The sequence below is a fragment of the Pectinophora gossypiella genome, chromosome 5, assembly GCF_024362695.1.
Source record: "Pectinophora gossypiella chromosome 5, ilPecGoss1.1, whole genome shotgun sequence".
Taxonomy (NCBI): Eukaryota; Metazoa; Arthropoda; class Insecta; order Lepidoptera; family Gelechiidae; genus Pectinophora; species Pectinophora gossypiella.
The window spans coordinates 9,450,216-9,464,629 of NC_065408.1; the positions used below are offsets into that span (position 1 = coordinate 9,450,216).

The window sequence follows — 14,414 nt, forward strand, 5'->3', positions numbered from 1 at the left end:
TCAGTAGGTGTCGTAAACTAATTAAGGCGACCTAGTCCAAAATATGTTAATTTACAAATGTTTGTCAAACGTAGAAGGGTTTTTCTAGGTAAATACATGCCAACTAATTAATAGTTGGGGGACTCATTTAAATACCTAGTTGTTTTTTTTTATTATGTAAATATTTTTATTTTATCCAACATGTCATTCGCCTAAAAGTACTGCAGCTTTTCAACCTATATACCCGAAGACGAGGGCCCAAAAACATTTCTATTGAATGTTGTAATACAATTTCAGTAATACGACTGGCTAATATTGTTTGCAAAAATAAATTCCTAACATCTCATTCCCATGGTCATAAATTACTTGGATATAGCACTCAGTTTGATATAATGTACACTTGCTTGGGTAAGATAAGTTTACATTGCCAAAATGTGCAGAAAGAGGCAGTAAATGTTTCACTAAACGAAAATAGATTCCATTAAGAACTTTTATCTTAAAGTAGGTACTATTTGCAAAATAACTTTAGTACTTAGTTCCAACAAATAAAGTTAGATCACAAGAACATTTTACTTTACTTAATAAAACTTAGGTACTTTAGATCTATCTTAGAAAAGTGTTAATACTGACTCTTACAATGATGTACTTAATCAGAAATCTGTTAGCTGACCTTCGTAGTGAAAATATCGGCTGCAGAGCAATCGATACAGACCGGCGCAAAAGTTATTTATCAAAAGAACGAATTTAGAACCCACTCTTACATTACGCCCGCAATGTGGGCAACATTCCCAAAGGATTATCCTATGTAGGTAATCTGTGGATATTACTACAGTGTTCGACAAATCCCTGCAAACAACGTTAGCTAGCTTCCCTGTGCCATAGGATAAACAATAATACTAGGGCATGATATGTATAATAAACATAAACGATTTGAAATAACGTATTCCCAAAGGATGGTACATGTTTTAAATCGGTACCTAGTTGAGGAACTCCGGTCTTCCTCTTAGCCAAGTAAACAATTATAATAATACGGACGCGCCGCCGCCGGGGTGGTCGACTTTTCCTCATTCAGCGCTTAGTTCCTCATTAACTATCCGCCCACTAGTCGCTATCCGCCAACCTAAAACTGTTATACTCATTCCATTGTCATCCACCCAGGCTAGATATTAATTTTCCGGCCAAGTATCTATGTAGTGAATGCCATCCGGGGCAAAATGCAATATATCACGGCGAAAAAATTCATTAAGTACCACAAAAGGACTCAATTAATATCCCTATAGAAAAAAGGTACGGAATGAGAACAGGTAAAAGTTAAAGGTTTCCGTTGTATTTATAGATGTAAGTTAACCCCAGGTTTTGAAGACTTACGTCAGGCTAGGGTATTGTACGTACAATACTTCAGCCAGTCCTTCAGATGTCAAGGTCGTCACCTCTTTCAAGAGTCTGTGAGGACGCGAATCATTACACAATGAATGAAGTCCGAGCCCCTATTTCTGGGTGCATCTGACAAAAAATGTCTCGTCCAATTCCATTTTAGAGTATTTTTGCGCAATATAGATTCGGAATTTACTTTTTATAATGCCTAATATACTGAGTACATAGAGCAACACGGGCCTCCGGACTGAGTAACTGAGTATATTGGGTTAACATTTTGGTTCTACTTATTATATATTCAATGTAACGATTTACAGATTATTTATAAAGGTACCCAAAAAGTAGAACCTTGTCACAAAATATTTTTCGTAGTAAAATGTAAAGTCACAGAAATCGCAAATTAATCATAATTTTAATCACATTATATTACCTTTGTAGTAAACAAGGTCTTTATTTACTTAGTAGGTTTAAGACACGAAAAACTAGAAATGTTACTTTATTTTCCCTTTTTTCTTTTCCTATCAATAAAGTCAAATCCCTTCGTTACGAACGGAGAGCCGATCTTATTATGTACTTTGAGGATTTGTTCCCTAATACAGCAAAAAAATCAAATTGTCAAGTGATCTCATTTAAAAAATTCGTTCGGTAATTTATGAAATTTGTGTCTGTATGTCTGGGATTTCGTAAAATTCGGCAGAGGGATTGTGTTAATTCTACCATGTTTGACATGGACGACGGATCACATGTCCCCACCTACAATGAAATCTTAGGACTTGGTATCAAAACTAACATAACATAAGCTCACGACTATGTCCCATTAGGGGTGAAGCAAGATGAACTAAGTACCCTAACCTCACCGAGCTTTCTGTTAAACCAACGTGGTAGGTGATGAGCCGCATCGCCGTCTATAATGGTGAGGCAACTACAAAAATGACTGCAAATTATCTTAATATTGTATAAGTATACATTGTTTTAAGTTTACGCGGTTATTATCATAATTAAAGCACATAATAACGGGTTCTTACCGCGTTCCGCATTCCGATATCAAAAACATAAACAAGCGTCAAAGAAAGAGGGTAGACAGATATGTCTGCCCGTAGAAAATTATGGATCTACCTACTCCACTCCAATCTCATCAGTCATCCCGTGATCATGGCACTTGCAACAGTGTCGAAATATCGGGAGTCTCATATCCCCATTTAAACGCGGTAAGAACTTGTTATTATGAGCTTTAATTATATAAGTATTATTATCGTTCGTTACATGAGTCATGTCAAAGGCCTTTGGCGGCTCAATAGTAACCCTGCCCAGGTTGGTAATCCACCTCATAACCCACACGATAGAAGATTTTTTTTGTCGTGACTTAATGTAGATTTACCGCAGATGGCATTAACTACTTAGCCGGACAAATACACGATAGAAGAAGAATTATTAATTTGGATTTTTACATGATAAGTAATTGATGAGAAGTCTATGGGTATGACTCTCGTTTCGGTTGCGAGAAGTTCCAGTAATTGATAATAATTTACTAGTATCCTGAACAATGATGTTGGGAATAACCAAATTTCATAACCCAACTGAAACAATATCCAATAAATGAGACAATAGCGTGTAAATACTCGTCTCGTGTTCGGACTGTCCACAATAGGAATGTTTCAATCAGGACATAAATAGTTACAAACGGTATTCAATTAATCCGAATATAGCCAAGGTAGTTTTGTATGCGATATAGTAGTACAATACACTAGTACACTCAACAGACAGTAGTACAGTACTTATAGATTTTTTTAACCAGTACGCACCAAATACCACGAAATGTACGAAGGAAACCGAATAGTAGATTACAAATACAAATTTTCTATTGTAACCTTAACATGTGAAGCTATTACTATCCCTACTAATAAATAAATAAGTAACAAATGTCCTATTAGAAAAGTAAATTATTGTTTATAAAAATGTTTTTTTTCCTCATAACAGATGCGTACGGATTTGGTTACGACGTGGGCCCCAACGGTCAGTTCCATCACGAGACGCGTGGCCCCGATGGCGTAACGTACGGTTGCTATGGTTACGTGGACCCTGACGGCCTATTGCGGGCCACACACTACGTCGCCGACAGCCACGGCTACCGAGTCGTTGAGCCTGAAAAACCCGTTGAAGTCTGGCCTGATGATAAATATCAGTATGACGAGAAGTAAGTAATGGTCAACCTATCTTATCTGCTAGTAGTTATGCTAAACGCAGTCGCGTAATTAGGTATTCAGTCTAGAATACATCTTTCGGCGTATCTTGTGGTAGTGAACGCCTTGAATAAAGTATCTTACTCACCATAAGTATTCGGCGATGCGACGATTGTATTCTGGGAGTCCTGAGAAGTGCATCGTGTTAATAATTTACAGGAAAGATAATCCTCACGTACCATTATGATTATTTAGCAAGTTCTTTCACATTTTCTTGCCGGGAAGAAATTGTTATTTAGCAATAAAACCGCCGATTGTGCTTCTTATCACATTTGTAATTGAAGCGTTTTTACATTGTATTGTATTCCTTTTTGAAGTTAAGTTCATTTATAAACGAAACATGACCATCATTGATAAGAACAATCGAAAAATAAACTCTACAAAGAAGTTGAACATTTCTGACGTAATTTTATAAAACCTCTCCCAGAGCAGTGCCAATCAATTTCTTAAAATAATCACATATTTTGAGCTGCCTTAAAAACTATATATTTTTTATTACTTTTTCAGCAGCGCCAACCACCCAACTGAATCGGTTCCAGGCCAGCTGATACCATGGAACAAGTTATACTTCCCTAAGGGCTGTGGGCGCACTCCCGGTGGAGTGCCCGCGAAGCCACTACCGAAGCCGCCATCCAGACCCCCGCGCCCTCCGCCAGACAGCGCTGGGCATCCTAGTAATCCTAAACCTGGTGTACTGCCACCTGGTAAGTTTTCCACTCCTTCTTATTATCTTCAATGAATGAGGGTACCGATAGTACCGAAATTCTTCAAATAGTACTTAGTTGTAGATTTGGTTATGACAGTTATTTTACTAAACTTTATACCGCATATAATCAGTACAGATAACAGTGTACTTACCAACTTCCTCATATATTTTTTATCCGTTTTTTTTATTAGGTACATACTCACTATAATGTCTTATCTTCAACCATAGAATAAGGTATAATACTATCTTTATCATACACGTAAAACGTCCGTTGGAACTTATTCAAATAAGAATATTATTTTTATTCATTTATTTAATTCTCAGGTGGTTCCGGACCAGATGGATCTGGTGGACCAAGTGGACCAGGAGGTCCGGGTGGACCTAATGGACCTGGTGGCCCCGGAGGACCTGGTGGACCTAACGGCCCTGGTGGACCCAATGGACCCGGCGGACCCAATGGTCCAGGTGGACCCAATGGACCTGGTGGTCCTAACGGTCCATGTAGGTGAATTTTATTAATAAGTGTAACTGTGTAACTAATATTTTTTAATACTTACCTGTTGTTCAATAAAACATGTTTTGTCTATCAACTACTTGTGAGTGTGTACGGGAATTGTAGAAATGTTTTTTGTTTTACAAAAGAAATGTAAACAGTACCGAAACTTAAAAAAAATATATAATACATTGTCTTTTTCGCTGGAAGACAAAAATGAAAAAAATATTCCTTTTTAAAACATGTTCTTACTATTAAATAACTAAGTAAATAAACAGATGTCAGCCCTCGTCACTTATAACCAGACATAACGGAAATTAATATATATCTTCAGATCCAGGGTACCCCGGCACTCCAGGTACTCCGGGCACTCCTGGCACACCCGGCAGTCCTGGAGGTCCCGGTGGACCAGGTGGACCAGGCGGTCCAGGCGGTCCCCCCGGATCTGGATACTACCCAGGTAAAGATACAAAATGTAAAAAATATTTTTATTGGCAAAATAATAATAGCATAGGGAATAATACTATGTACAGAACGGCACACTCTGCTTCCCACCAGCCCTTTATTAGGTTTACCTCAAATGTAATAATAAGTGCGACAATTTTTCACGTTTTCCTATGTCATCACAGGTTGCTTTTTCATAAAAATTCTCTAGTAATTTCGTGTTTTGACGTGTAGTAAAAAGTAACTGATTTGACTAACAACTTACGACTTATTAAAAGCTATTTGTTACACCAGGTGGTTCCGGCTCAGGCTACTACCCCGGAACTCCGGGATCAGCAGGCACACCCGGCAGCCCCGGCTCACCCGGATCTCCTGGCACTCCCGGCACTCCCGGTACTCCCGGCACTCCCGGTACACCCGGTAAACCCGGATCTGGTGGTTATTATCCCGGAAAACCTGGTGGAACAGGTATGTTTAGTGAATCGGTGAAATATTAATACAATAAGTAGGTTTCGGAGAATAATTAAAAAAAAATATGTAATCTACAATTTTGAAACTACAACAATGTTGACGGTTGCATAAAAATAATTTCTAATTTTATATCTCGTAATTTATTATTAATTGCCAAACTACATTTTTTTCAGGAGGTCCCTCCGGCCCAGGTGGACCAGGTGGTCCTTCCGGTCCAGGTGGACCCGGTGGTCCCTCAGGCCCAGGTGGACCCGGTGGATCTGGCGGCTACTACCCCGGACAACCAGGCGCACCCGGTTCACCAGGCACCCCAGGTAAAAACTCAGCATCCTAATCAGTCTAATAGATAAAACAAATTAAAGCAAACGACTGAACAATCGACATGTCACCGCGACTTCTGCTGGATCTGAGTGAGGCCCTTTTATTTTAGGACGTCCAATACCACCAAAACATCCGTTTTACTTTTTTTGTAATTGTGAAAATTTGAAATAACGTTATTGTCTTGTGTTTGTGTATGGCGTCCTATTATATATTTATTTAACAATTTCTATCATATTTTATTATTTATTCTATAGATATCAACACCAGATTCAGTGTTTATTTTTTTTAAAACAAGACATGCTAGAGTCATTGACTACCAGTAGTAGATTAATTAAGTACTTATTACAAAAGCTTTTAATTGAATTATTTGTCTGTTATTCTATTTAAATATTACATAACAAGATTAATATCTATTTTAGGTGGACCAGGTGGCCCAGGTGGTCCAGGAGGTCCAGGTGGTCCAGGAGGTCCAGGTGGTCCCAATGGACCTGGCGGTCCCGGCGGCTCAGGCACATACTACCCTATCCGACCCGGTAGCCCCGGCACACCCGGTACACCCGGCACTCCAGGTAGCCCTGGTACTCCAGGAACACCAGGTTAGCTTTTTAAAAAGTATAAAAAGACATTGATTTTTTTATACGTATTATATCCTAGATAATATAAGATACTTTCCGTCCAAGTGCTCCAGAATAATCAAATACTTACTCGTGTGCATGTTCATCTCGTAAAACGTTGTGTTTCGTAAGTAATACAATAATTAAATATTGTGTATATTTTCAACTATTGAATTAATCATAGGAGGTCCAGGCGGTCCCGGAGGTCCCAGCGGTCCTGGCTCCGGAACTTACTACCCAGGTCAACCAGGATACCCCGGTACACCAGGCAGCCCTGGCACCCCAGGAGGGCCAGGTACTCTACCACTTTCATTATTTTAAATCTAAATTTTAGAAGAACCTGAAATGAAAGCAGATGGAAAGTTCGCCTGCAATCTTATACTTTCACGTATTATTACGAGTTTTAATTCAAATCCAATTTAAAACTTTATTTACTTTGTAGGTGATTTGTGTTATTGAAAGTGATTAAACTATTTTTATGTTTAAAAATAATCTAATTCAAATGTTATGCATAGCAAAATAACGGTGTTGTTAATGCATTAATTAATCTCAATAGAAAACCAAACTGAAAATTACACAATTTCATAGGCATCATTCGTATTCACAGGAGGTCCAGGAGGTCCCGGAGGACCCGGTGGTCCTAGCGGTCCTGGCTCCGGCACGTACTACCCAGGCCAACCAGGATCCCCCGGCACACCCGGTACACCAGGCAGCCCCGGCAGTCCAGGAGGACCAGGTACGTAACAAGTTGTATCTCGTTAAAATTGAACTATTATATAAACCTGAAATACACTACGTCTTCAGTGCGACGACCGTCACGTATCATTGCTAAGTTTTAATCTGAGGTTAAATCTGTTACCAGTCGTCTAATTAACACTCAGTCTTACAACTAATCAAACACAATTCAATTTCAATTTATTTATCAAAAATACACTGCAGTTTTACAAAAAATATGTTTCGACAAACTGCAAATCAGTTTGTTGGCGAACTTAAACACCCAAATTAAGCAGCTTATCTATACTTCTATATCACGTACTTCTACACGTCGTAATAATCCTAAAAAATGCACAATTTGTGTTTGAAAGATAGAAAAAATATTGTTTTTTATTTATACAAAATATTATTATGTAAATTTATAACCATTGAAATAAACATAGGAGGTCCAGGTGGTCCCGGAGGTCCCGGAGGTCCTAGCGGCCCTGGCTCCGGCACGTACTACCCAGGTCAACCCGGCTCCCCCGGTACACCAGGCAGCCCCGGCAGTCCAGGAGGACCAGGTACTTCATCAGTTATAACATAGTCATAAAATAAAGCTCAACAAAAATCTTACATCTGGTGGTCATCGCCACTTGTTATTATAAATTTTAAACTGAATCCAATTACAGTTTGTTCAATTGTTTTGGTTTTAGGAACAATAAAATCGAACTCTAAGTTCGCAATAATAAAAAATAATTATTTAAAACATAGTTTCTTTCTTTTACTAATTACGATATTATTTGTATTGACAGGAGGTCCAGGTGGTCCTGGAGGTCCCGGTGGTCCTAGCGGCCCTGGCTCTGGCACGTACTACCCAAGTCAACCAGGATCCCCCGGCACACCTGGCATACCCGGCACACCCGGTACACCAGGCAGCCCCGGCACTCCAGGAGGACCAGGTACTTTATCATTTATATTATAAATAGTTATAAAATAAAGGTCAACAAAAACCATACTATCTGATGATCATTGCCGTGTATCATTACCAGTTTTAAACTGAATCCAATTACAGTTTGCAATTGATTTGTTTATTTGTTTTTGTTGTGTATAATCGAACTCAAAGTTCGCAGTAATAATTAATAAATATTTACATACATACATACATAAACTCACGCCCGTAATCCCTAATGGGGTGGGCAGAGCCACAAGTAATCAAAGACAACTTGCAGCCACTGTTGATACGAAGTCCAAAGAATAAATATTTAATTATTCTTTTTCATTTCTCTTTCTTAACATAACATAAATAGCCTATGTACGTCCCACTGCTGGGCACAGGCCTCCTCTCAATCAACCGGAGAGGGTATAGAGCATACTCCACCACGCTGCTCCACTGCGGGTTGGTGGAGGTGTTTTTACGGCTAATAGCCGGGACCAACGGCTTAACGTGCCCTCCGAAGCACGGAATCCTTTCTCATTCTCTTTCTTATTTTTCAATAATTATTCTCGAATTTTCTTTTCCTTCAAAAATATACTATAACATTATTTGTATTCACAGGAGGTCCAGGCGGCCCCGGAGGTCCCGGTGGACCTAACGGGCCTGGCTCCGGTACCTACTACCCCGGTCAGCCCGGGACCCCCGGCTCCCCCGGCACACCCGGCTCACCAGGCAGCCCCGGCACTCCAGGCGGACCAGGTAAGACATTGGTCTTACAGATCAAATTACGAAATCAAAGCCATGATAGTAACAGTAATTTTCATTTAATCTGTGGTCAATGGTTAGTCGTCATAAACAATTTATTTGTTAATTTTATAATGAGCGCTATAGGATACGTCATAAGTGGCTCGGTCGCTTATTGCCCGAGGACCACTTTCATGAGACATTCATGAGACAGAGGTCCAAATGTGACGTATACGTACTATACAGATGTCATAAACATTATAGGCGGTCCAGGAGGCCCAGGCGGTCCCGGTGGCCCACCCGGAGGATACTATCCTGGCAAACCCGGAACGCCCGGTAGCCCGGGTTCGCCCGGCTCCCCCGGCTCCCCCGGATCCCCTGGCACACCCGGAACTCCAGGCACTCCAGGTAAGAAAGATAATTTTAGCAGCATCTGTTACATAAGTCATAGCTTAAACTGAAATGTGAATTTCTGAAAACTTAATGAAATATAATTGAAATCTTTTTAGAAGGCACTTTAAAATGTAAGTTTCACACCACATCCATAATTTTAAACTCCATTTTTGCTTTTCCTTTTGATTTGTTCCCCTTTCGTACCGTAGGTAGGACTTACAATTTCTAATAATTTCTATTCGGTCTTCAAGGAAAAAAATAAAATTAATTAAATATGTTAGATTGTAGAGTTTTAAACCGTCATTCTTAATTTTTACTTTTTGGAAAACATCAGCTGTAACAAGATAGATTTTGCCTTGGACTCGCGACCGGCACACACGCGCGCCAGAACACCTTCCAATTAATATTATATTCATGTCAGTAATACTGACTCAGTATCACTCAACAAGTCTCATGTCAATAAGTAAATGTTATAATTATATAGGATACCCTAGCCAGCCAGGAGGACCAAGCTACCCAGTACAGCCAGGACAACCAGGATACCCAGGTCAGCCCGGCCACCCAGGAACACCAGGAACACCAGGACAACCTGGCCAACCGGGCTACCCAGGGCAGCCTGGACAACCAGGACAACCCGGGCAGGGAGGATACCCAGGACAACCCGGGCAGGGAGGATTCCCAGGACAACCAGGAACACCAGGACAACCAGGCCAACCAGGATACCCAGGACAGCCTGGACAACCAGGACAACCCGGTCAGGGAGGATACCCAGGACAACCAGGAACACCAGGACATCCTGATCAGGGAGGATATCCTGCAGGACAACCAGGCCAACCAGGTTATCCAGGACAACCTGGACAACCAGGGCAACCAGGAACTCCTGGACAACCTGGTCAACCAGGACAGCCTGGACGACCAGGACAACCCGGGCAAGGAGGATTCCCAGGACAACCAGGAACACCAGGACAACCAGGCCAACCGGGATACCCAGGACAGCCTGGAACACCAGGACAACCCGGTCAGGGAGGATACCCAGGACAACCAGGAACACCAGGACAACCAGGCCAACCAGGGTACCCAGGACAGCCTGGACAACCAGGACAACCTGGTCAGGTAGGATACCCAGGACAACCAGGAACTCCTGGACAACCTGGTCAACCAGGATACCCAGGACATCCAGGACAACCCGGCCAGGGAGGATACCCAGGACAACCAGGAACACCAGGACAACCAGGCCAACCAGGTTACCCAGGACAGCCTGGACAGCCAGGAACTCCTGGACAACCTGGTCAACCAGGATACCCAGGACAACCAGGACAACCCGGCCAGGGAGGATACCCAGGACAACCAGGAACACCAGGACAACCAGGCCAACCAGGTTACCCAGGACAGCCTGGACAACCAGGACAACCAGGAACTCCTGGACAACCTGGTCAACCAGGATACCCAGGACAACCAGGAAAACCAGGTCAACCTGGCCAACCGGGATACCCGGGACAACCAGGCCAACCGGGCCAGGGAGGACATCCCGGACAGCCTGGACAGCCAGGACATCCCGGCCAAGGAGGATACCCAGGGCAACCTGGAACACCAGGACAACCCAGCCAACCGGGATACCCAGGACAGCCAGGACAGCCAGGACAGCCAGGACAGCCAGGACAACCCGGCCAGGGAGGATACCCAGGACAGCCAGGACAACCAGGGAAACCCGGCCAGGGAGGATACCCAGGACAGCCAGGCCAGGGAGGACATCCCGGACAGCCTGGACAGCCAGGACATCCCGGCCAAGGAGGATACCCAGGGCAACCTGGAACACCAGGACAACCTAGCCAACCGGGATACCCAGGACAGCCAGGACAACCCGGCCAGGGAGGATACCCAGGACAACCAGGAACATCTGGAACACCAGGACAACCTGGCCAACCGGGCTACCCAGGACAGCCTGGCCAAGGAGGATACCCAGGACAACCAGGAACACCTGGAACACCAGGACAACCTGGCCAACCGGGCTACCCAGGGCAGCCTGGACAACCAGGACAACCCGGGCAGGGAGGATACCCAGGACAACCAGGCCAACCGGGATACCCAGGAAAGCCTGGACAACCAGGACAACCAGGCCAGGGAGGATACCCAGGACAACCAAGCCAACCGGGATACCCAGGACAACCAGGCCAACCGGGATACCCAGGACAGCCTGGACAACCAGGACAACCCGGGCAGGGAGGATACCCAGGACAACCAGGAACACCAGGCCAACCCGGCTATCCAGGACAACCGGGATATCCAAGTCAACCCGGTAAATACACGAATATTCTTAGAGCATCATTATAATTATCAGCGTAGATAGTAGCTTTAAACTGTACATATTTTATTTGTATTAACTTTTTTGAGTATAAGTAATTTAATTATGGAACGTTAGTCGGAAGGTACTAATAAGTATATCGTAAGTATTTCGTAACTATTTTCCTATCCAATACCAACCACATCCCGCATGTAATCTTTATGTAATCTATGTCAGTGTTTTTCAAAGGTGTTCTGATGTATTACGAAGTCAGATTATACATTCAGGTTTACGCGGTTATCATGGCATTTGCAACAGTATTGAAATATCGGGAGATACATATCCCTGATTAATCGCGGTAAGAACCCGGTATTATGTGTTTTAATTACGAAGTCAGATTGTTGATCAACAAACCAATTCATTGATGATATTAACTTCAAAGTAGAAGAACATTGTTTTCGTGATTCATGTTAACTATTGCTAAGTAATTAAGTTGAAGAAGATTATCATGTTACAATATTTTAGACTAATTTTGTAGTTGCAATTCAAAAAATACGAGTAGCTTTGAAGAACACTGATTTATATTATTAAGTACTTATTTATATTATGTAATTTAAGTTGTATTACTATATCAGACTTGTGTATAACAAGCTTTTTTATTACCCGCAAAGTTATAAGTATGCTTAAGTACTGTATTCTTAACTTAGTTATAAGTAATTCACTTGACATTACTCTTGCGAGTACATTGAATTTAATCATTCACAAAGAAAAAAATAAATCGAAATATGTTTTTTCTGACTTGGACGGGACTTGAACGAGCTTGTTAACCATTACACCACCGGGTCCTCCTCCTAGCCACGGTCAGATTTTGTTTCGATTTAATCTTTGTAATTTTTCCTTAGCACGGGTAAGTCGAGTGCTATAGAAACAAAAAAATCTCTAAACATTTATATTACATTTATTTTTTTTAGTTTTTTGTACATATATTAATATTATAAATGTAGTTAGACTAATTATAAGCATGTTTAGTAGATGCATTAATTATAATGTAATAGGTATTATTATTTTCCAATTTCGCACGTGCATGATTGTAAACAACGTGGGACAGCATAATTATATTATTCTTGTATTATTTACACATTATTCTCACTTTACAGGTCAACCAGGCAAACCTACTCGACCAAGTCAGCCAGGACAAGGTGATCTACCTGGAAAACCCGGCCAACCCGGACAACCAGGAACAGCCGGGCAACCTAGTCAACCAGGCTACCCAGGACAGCCAGGACAATCCGGCCAACCTGGTCAACCTGGTCAGGGAGGCCACCCAGGGCTTCCAGGAACACCAGGACAACCCGGCCAAGGTGGCTACCCTGGTCAACCAGGAACACCAGGGCATCCCGGCCAACCAGGCCACCCAGGGCAACCAGGAACACCAGGTCAACCTGGCCAACCAGGTAAATAAAACAAACTGTGCTCGTTAGTTTTGACTAAAAATAAAATGTTTCTTATAAATAATGTGCTTTTAACATCTCTTTCACTTTCGTAGTCCTAACACATTGATGACTAGTCACTATCAATCAAATACTATGGTAAAAAATAATTCAATTAGAGACGTAGGTCTTTATATACATTTAAGTTCGTACAGCAAAATTTATCGTTAATAATTACTATCTGTTGACTATTTTGTCTTGTAATTCAAACACTTTTAAACAACAGGCTTACCAGGAACTCCAGGACAACCCGGAAAGCCAGGGCTCCCAGGACAACCTTGGCAGCCGGATTACCCAGCACAGCCCGGACAACCCGGCAAGCCAGGGCAGCCTGGACAGCCGGGACAACCCGGGCAAGGTGGACAACCAGGACAAGGAGGCCACCCAGGGCAACCTGGTCAGCCAGGACAAGGAGGCCACCCAGGACAACCTGGACAAGGAGGTCACCCAGGGCAACCTGGTAAGCCAGGGCAACCCGGACAAGGAAGCCAACCAGGACAACCTGGACAAGGAGGCCACCCAGGTCAACCAGGACAACCCGGACAAGGAGGCCAACCAGGACAACCCGGACAGCCAGGCCACCCAGGTCAACCAGGACAACCCGGACAAGGAGGCCAACCAGGACACCCCGGACAGGGAGGTTACCCAGGACAACCAGGGCAACCCGGACAAGGAGGTCAACCAGGACAACCCGGACAGGGAGGCCACCCAGGTCAACCAGGACAAGGAGGCCACCCAGGGCAACCTGGTCAGCCAGGACAAGGCGGCTACCCAGGACAACCTGGTCAGCCAGGTCGGCCTGGTCAAGGAGGCTATCCAGGACAACCCGGGCAACCTGGTAAACCAGGACAACCCGGTCAAGGAGGCTACCCAGGACAACCCGGACAAGGTACCCAACCAGGACAACCCGGACAGGGAGGCCACCCAGGTCAACCAGGACAACCCGGACAAGGAGTCCACCCAGGGCAAACTGGTCAGCCAGGACAAAGCGGCTACCCAGGACAACCTGGACAGCCAGGACAACCAGGACAGGGAGGCTACCCAGGGCAACCAGGTCAACCAGGGCAACCTGGACAAGGAGGGCATCCCGGACAACCCGGTAAGCCAGGACAACCCGGTCAAGGTGGACAACCTGGTCAACCAGGACCACCCGGACAAGGAGGCCACCCAGGACAACCTGGACAGCCCGGTCAAGGTGGACTACCTGGTCAACCAGGACAACCAGGACAAGGCG

The 14,414-nt window shown here is 43.3% G+C and overlaps 1 protein-coding gene across 1 annotated transcript in view; it reads left to right on the top strand.

The window, feature by feature from the left end:
* The window catches only part of LOC126366879 (collagen alpha-1(III) chain-like), a 39,499-nt gene that overhangs the window by 21,466 nt on the left and 3,619 nt on the right, over nucleotides 1-14,414 (top strand). The window contains exons 3-17 of the mRNA XM_050010214.1: nucleotides 3,331-3,547; nucleotides 4,104-4,297; nucleotides 4,624-4,800; nucleotides 5,127-5,252; nucleotides 5,531-5,704; nucleotides 5,881-6,021; nucleotides 6,448-6,624; nucleotides 6,827-6,937; nucleotides 7,250-7,378; nucleotides 7,800-7,919; nucleotides 8,151-8,297; nucleotides 8,894-9,031; nucleotides 9,281-9,424; nucleotides 12,848-13,144; nucleotides 13,407-14,357. Coding sequence (XP_049866171.1) covers nucleotides 3,331-3,547; nucleotides 4,104-4,297; nucleotides 4,624-4,800; nucleotides 5,127-5,252; nucleotides 5,531-5,704; nucleotides 5,881-6,021; nucleotides 6,448-6,624; nucleotides 6,827-6,937; nucleotides 7,250-7,378; nucleotides 7,800-7,919; nucleotides 8,151-8,297; nucleotides 8,894-9,031; nucleotides 9,281-9,424; nucleotides 12,848-13,144; nucleotides 13,407-14,357 — 3,243 coding nt within the window. The remainder of the gene's footprint in view (nucleotides 1-3,330; nucleotides 3,548-4,103; nucleotides 4,298-4,623; nucleotides 4,801-5,126; nucleotides 5,253-5,530; nucleotides 5,705-5,880; nucleotides 6,022-6,447; nucleotides 6,625-6,826; nucleotides 6,938-7,249; nucleotides 7,379-7,799; nucleotides 7,920-8,150; nucleotides 8,298-8,893; nucleotides 9,032-9,280; nucleotides 9,425-12,847; nucleotides 13,145-13,406; nucleotides 14,358-14,414) is intronic.